Here is a 6,394-nt window from a genome sequence, read left to right as displayed (position 1 = left end):
ACAAGGAGAAGGAGGTCATGACGAAAGTGAGGACTCAATAATTGGAAATGCACATATAATAATTAACGTATATATTATTATAATATATTTTTTTAAAAAAATTAATTTCTAAAATTATTTATTTTTATAATTTAATTAATAATATATAAATAATTAATTTATATAGATAATTTTACATAATAAAATTACATGTTACATTATTTAACGTATTTTATATTATTATTTTTACATTTAAAAATTAGAAAAAAAATTCAAATTTAAAAAAATTTAAAAAGAGAAACTAATTCTATGATTAAGAAAAATAAAAAGACTCCATCTACAATGAATTTGTTTTGTTTTGTTTATGTTGAGGAGAGGCGATGCACCAATAAAGCAAAAATTACATTGTCAATCTAGTAGGTAAGTATACCCCAACAACATCTTGCAACAAAAGCAAAGAACAAGGAGAAGGAGGTCATGACGAAAGTGAGGACTCAATAATTGGAAATGCACATAGTTTACAAACCGGTCTACCCCACCGTTAGACCCTCTAAGAATATGAGAAACTCTGATTTCCTAATACTTAGCACATCATTAATCCTTTCAAATTCTATCCATGTTTGAGTAAAACTGCTACCTTATCATCGCACTCGAAACTTTCTAACGGCATGTTGTCAAGCAACCTTGAAGGCTAAAACAAGGCCCAAATATCAGCTATGAGGAGGACATTAGATGACCCATGATGATCTATATACTCTTCAATTTTCATTTAATCCTTCTTATTAATTATTTCATTTTTTTGGGCTTCTATTTGGTTGTGAGTTAGAGACATAATTAATTAATTTTCAACAAAGACATATATGACTATGCCACATTGTTTCTATGATGTATCCTCAACGTTGCTGATAATCGAACTGTTAAAAAAATTCTGATACTTTAGAGATACACATATGAAAGGTTCATAAAAAATTCGATATCCTATGTGTTAGAGAAATGGTTTATTAATCTATTTTAGAGTATTTGAATTTCATAGTTCTCATGAATGTCATGAGATGACTTTTTTTTAAGATACATGTGTATTTGAGTTTTTCTACTTAAAATTGAAAATATAATTCAATAGTTTTTTCATATAAGTTAACAAATAAAATAGAAAATAATCAAAAGATGAAAGAAGTTGAGAAAACGGAAAAAAAAAGACACAACAACCTACAATATTGATAAATCAGCAACGGTAACAAAACAATTGATAAAATTTAAACAATTTCTAAAAACTAAAAAAAACCTAATTTGCTCACGATTTTCATCAAGGAAATTATAGTTTGTTTCAAATTTGAAATACTTACGGGAGTATTCATAAGAAAAATGTTTGTATACCTAAAAAATCTAAAAAAGAACGTAAATATAAATATAGACTAATTAAACGAGCTTACACCACTTAACTAAAATACAACATAAACTATAACAATTCAATTTACACATAAATAAAACTAAATTTAATTCTAAAATTTTGAGTTGAAATTTTTCTTGTTTTCATTATAATTAGTTTCATTTAAGTCCTCGTCAATACACGAGTAATTAGCCAACATCACATATATAACTATGGAGACTAAAATATATTAATCTATCATATTTTCTAAGGATAAAACCTCAAATGTCTCAAAAAAAATTAAAACTCTTCATAAAAAAATATATTGACAAAAATAAACTAAAGCTCATAATAAAATTTATTTTTACAAGTTGGAGTTCTAGGTGTCAGAAATTCAATTAAAAAAAATGTCTAATTATTTTATATATATATATATAGTTATAAATATGAATTAAATATTTATCTTTATTCAAGCTCAAACTTATATGCAACAAAACTAATAATTTTATATATTTTTTTATAAATTTTGTTTTTGTTATTTAAAAAAGTTTCAGTATGATATTTATTTTTAAGTCTCAATATATTGAATAAAAAGGTGAAAGAGTGGTTTAATGATGTTGATTTTCAGAGAAGAAAAATGCAATGAAAATGTCAAATTGAGAGAACATGGAATGATGGAAAGCTTTATACTATATATTCTATAGTCTATACTATATACTCTTGTGTATGGAGTATCTACCCATAACCCACTTGTGTTCACTTTGAAGGTTGCTGGTCTCAGCTGGTTGTCTCTATCCACGGTTGGACTCCCCCAACTTACGGATGATGCAATCATCCCGACCGATCGAACCCCAAATGGGCCCCACTTTCACACCACCAAAGCTATATAATATTCAATTCAACACCTTCTTCCTTTGTGGTCCCCCTCTCCACCACCACACGCTCTCCTCCTCATCATACGTTATGTGTTTTCTAACTTACACACGTGCGATCTCATCCCTTCATTTCCCACCGCCACCATCAACCAATTCTATCTAACGGTCATCATCTCTTCCCCTGAATCCCCACCAACACACACGAGACCATGGCCCCTCTCCCCACCAAATATAGTAACAACAAACTCTTTGACCAAAAAACGCAAGCAAACGAATATTATTCGGTTCACATCCAAAAAAACCAATTAAAAAATATTCAGTGCGAAAATAAAAACTCAAAAGTAAGAATCTTACGTCATCGTACCTTTGACCCTTTCTCTCTCTTTCCGCTTTAAACATCCCCTTTCTCTTGTCCGCTCACTCTCCTGCTTCTCTCTCTTTCTCTGTTTCTTAAATTTTATTTTTCACCGCTGTTTCCAAACTCAGCTTTTATTTTTATTTAAATTTAAATTTCGTTTATCAGAAACAGTTACGGCGGTTACGATGGTTAGAGACGATTTATACATAACGGTTCCAAGTTTCTTCCGGTGCCCTATTTCTCTTGACGTGATGAAGTCTCCGGTGAGTCTCTGCACCGGAGTTACCTACGACCGTTCAAGTATTCAACGCTGGCTCGATAACGGCAACAACACTTGTCCCGCCACTATGCAAGTTCTTCAAAGCAAGGATTTCGTTCCCAACCGTAACTTACAGAGACTCATCCAGATCTGGTCCGATTCGGTTCGTGACCGAGTCGACTCGCTTGAGTCGTCCGATTCGAGAGTTTCTACCGATTCAGTTGATTCAAGGGATCAACTACTCGTTGCCATCACTGACCTGGAGTCGGGTAGCGAGAACCGGTTCGAATCGCTCGCGAAAATCGTGCGTTTCGGTCAAGATTCCGAAGAGAACTGTGATTTTCTCGCAAGAACGGAAGGTTTCGTGTCTGTGTTGGTTGGTTTTCTTGACAATGTTGATGAAGGACTGGAACGGAGTGTGGAATTGCTTGAACAGATTGTTATGGCGTTGAATTTGGTTTTGAATAAAATCGAGAATCGCGAGGGGTTGAAAAACTCGATTCTGAAGAGCCTGAAAGAGAGGGAGGTACAGTGTTTAGATTCTTTGCTTCTTGTTCTGCAACAAGGAAGCGTTGAATCGAAGATTGCTTCGGCTAGGGTTTTGAAATCCATAGCTGTGGATACAGAATCGAAGCTTCTAATAGCCGAAAAAGAAGGTCTAGTAACCGAATTGCTCAAATTAATCACGCCGGAAAAAGATCTGAACCTAATCGAGAACGCACTCTCGTGTCTGGTGGTAATCTCAACGCCGAAAAGGAACAAATTGAAGCTGGTTCATCTCGAAGCGGTGAAGGTTTTCTCGAACCTTCTAACGTCGAATTTGAATTTTAGCGTTTCGGTGACGGAGAAGGTGTTGAAACTGGTGGAAACGGTGTCGTCAACGAAGGAAGGGAGGTCGGAGATTTGTGAAGAAGCATCGTGCGTGGCAGCGATAGTGAATAAAGTTCTGAAAGTATCCAACGTGGCAACGGAGCACGCTGTTACGATACTTTGGAGTGTGTGTTACTTGTTTCGGGATCAGAAGGCACAAGAAGCCGTTACGAAAGCCAACGGCTTAACGAAGATTTTACTTCTGATGCAAAGCAATTGCACGCCACAAGTGCGTCAAATGTGTGTAGATTTGCTTAAGATTTTTAGGGTTAATTCTAAGTCGTGTCTTTCTTCTTATGATACAAAAACCACTCATATTATGCCCTTTTGATCCATATTGTAAATTCAAAGAAAATTTTGTTAGCGAGTAGAGGAAATTGATATAATTCATTTTGAGATTGTCTTTTTTGTTTCTTGAAGGTATGATAAATAAATAAATAAATTAGAGAATGTTAAGTGTCCAAATGATAAATGGACTGTTGTTTGTTTTTGTAAAATTGTTTTACTTAGCGGGGAACCATTGAAATGTGTGGTTCGAGAATCGGTGAACAAAAATAAGACTACAAAAGTGGAGAAAGCTTGATGATTCTTTTTCAAATGTATAAAAATTAGGGATTTGAATTAGATGTAAGTGAATGTAGTGCACTCGGCCTATCTACAATTCACATCTAGATCATGTAATGTAATTTTGATTGAACGGTCTAGTGTGTTTGAATGAGACCAATTTGGGTTAAAAAATTAGAAACAGTCTAGTAATTGAGTGTTGAATAGAGGTTTTTATTTTGAGTGTCCAAGAAAGACTTGTCACTTCACTCGGTTCTTCTTAAATATAAAGCATACTGATTTATTTGCTGGTTGTTGCCACTACCATAAGGAAGAAGGAATTTGGCCACCAAGTAACTCAAAATGCTAGGGTATCTTGACTTTTCGGTTCAAAAGTAGCATTATATATCAGGCAATAGAGTGGCCCTTCCTGTATAAGTCAGTGATTCTGCTTTTTCTAGCAATTGAATAGAGGTAATTAACCAAGATATTTTGTACCAAAAATTATGTTAATCAAGATATTTTTCAATGTCCAAAATCAAAATTTAGTTAATTTTTTTAAAATAACAATTAATTGTTAATTTTATTAAATGAGAGAGATGAATTTATGACATATTTGTTACTTCAACTTTTCCAAAACATTTTATAATTCTCCAAAACAAACTTAATTATATATTACATTAGACTTATTTGGTTAACCGAAGAAAACCAATTTTTACAAAATCAAAGAGTTTGGAAAATTGCATGATTACTGCTGGAGCATGTATAGCTCTACTTTATTTTTTTGTTGGAAAATTACAAAATTACTGTTAGAGCATATATATTTTTTTTCTTAGGTACAAATTAGTGCATATAACTCTATAGTTTTCAAAGAAAAGAGAGAAAAAAATAATAATAAACTTATCATTATTTAAATGAGATGAGATAAATATTTATGTGATTGAACCTTAACTAATCACTATTACGAGTTTAGAATCCGTCCATTGTAATTTTTAAATAGAAATTTTTGTTCCACTATCATTTAAAAAAATTTGAAACCCACGTGAATCTCTTATAATTTAATTAGATTTGAACGTCCATTTTATAATTGATTAGGAATGATGGCTCTGTTTACTTCATTTTATTTAAAATTAAAAAAATGAAAGGAATCTTTGCACTTCTTTTATTTTTGTTCTCGATGTAAACATTTTGTAAAGATGTCTTCTTTTTTTCTCTACTATTCATTTTTAATCATTTTGTACTATATTATTTTACCTTTAAACTTAAAATTGTTGCATAATCACTTCGAAGAGGAAGTCAATAAACCCTATATGACCTCCATACCATCCAATTCTTAGATACTTTCATCTGCAAAATTAAATTTAAACAACCAATTTATTTAAATTAATTTTCTCAGTACATAACCAAAACATAAACTAAGTGTGTACATTAAACAAGTTTTTTATTGAGTAAATAATAAATAAATGAATAGAACCCATATAACGGAAGTATGCAAGAGTGAAATGAGGAAGAGAATAATAGAAGTGCCTTTGCATTGGGTTTTAGCAAACAATTTGAGCACAAGATGTTGAAATGGGCTTATGCTTTTCTGACTGTAATCATGAGAGCTTTCTCTTTCAATTAAATATTGTTTGTTTACAAAGAAAAGAATGAAAAGGATGGGAATCCCACTCAAAAAGAAAATTGATTAAAAGAGTGGAGGGAGATACATTATAGGTTTGACCAAGGCCACAATCCCCATGGAAACTTTTAGGGCCCTAAACAAACCTCACCTTCAATCATATAAAACTTGAAATAAACTAATCCGACTTGTTAATTAAATCCCAATAAATATATGATCCTCTTCAAATATTTCTTTTTGTATTAGGTCCACTAATTATAGACTATTATAGCTTATAGATTTATAAGATTTAGAAAAGATATGTTTGGTAACTGTAATTTCGTAACAAGTTCATATCTCTATTTTTCAATAATTATAACTTTATTTTATAAATTACTTTAAGTAAATTTTCGAGTTTAAAGCTTATTATTTTTCCGTGAATTCTACCTTATTATTTTAATTTAAACTCTTTTTTATCTTTTATAATTTAAAATGAAATAGTTCTTTTGATTAGTTTTTGTGGAAAACAGTTAATAAAAGAAAT

The 6,394-nt window shown here is 31.5% G+C and overlaps 1 protein-coding gene across 1 annotated transcript; it reads left to right on the top strand.

Annotated features, from left to right (window-relative positions):
* Nucleotides 1-2,592: 2,592 nt before the first annotated feature.
* On the top strand, nt 2,593-4,157 carry LOC101496984 (U-box domain-containing protein 27-like). The gene has a single exon (XM_004503900.4). The coding sequence runs from the start codon at nt 2,764-2,766 to the stop codon at nt 4,036-4,038; it is 1,275 nt and encodes a 424-aa protein (XP_004503957.1). The 5' UTR covers nt 2,593-2,763; the 3' UTR covers nt 4,039-4,157.
* Nucleotides 4,158-6,394: the final 2,237 nt, after the last annotated feature.

This window comes from Cicer arietinum, chromosome 6 (assembly GCF_000331145.2).
Source record: "Cicer arietinum cultivar CDC Frontier isolate Library 1 chromosome 6, Cicar.CDCFrontier_v2.0, whole genome shotgun sequence".
Taxonomy (NCBI): domain Eukaryota; kingdom Viridiplantae; phylum Streptophyta; class Magnoliopsida; order Fabales; family Fabaceae; genus Cicer; species Cicer arietinum.
This window is presented reverse-complemented; position numbering and strand designations above follow the sequence as displayed.

Excerpts from the sequence above, each read along its gene's own strand:
- LOC101496984 (XM_004503900.4), top strand. The coding sequence starts at position 2,764 with ATGGTTAGAGACGATTTATACATAACGGTTCCAAGTTTCTTCCGGTGC.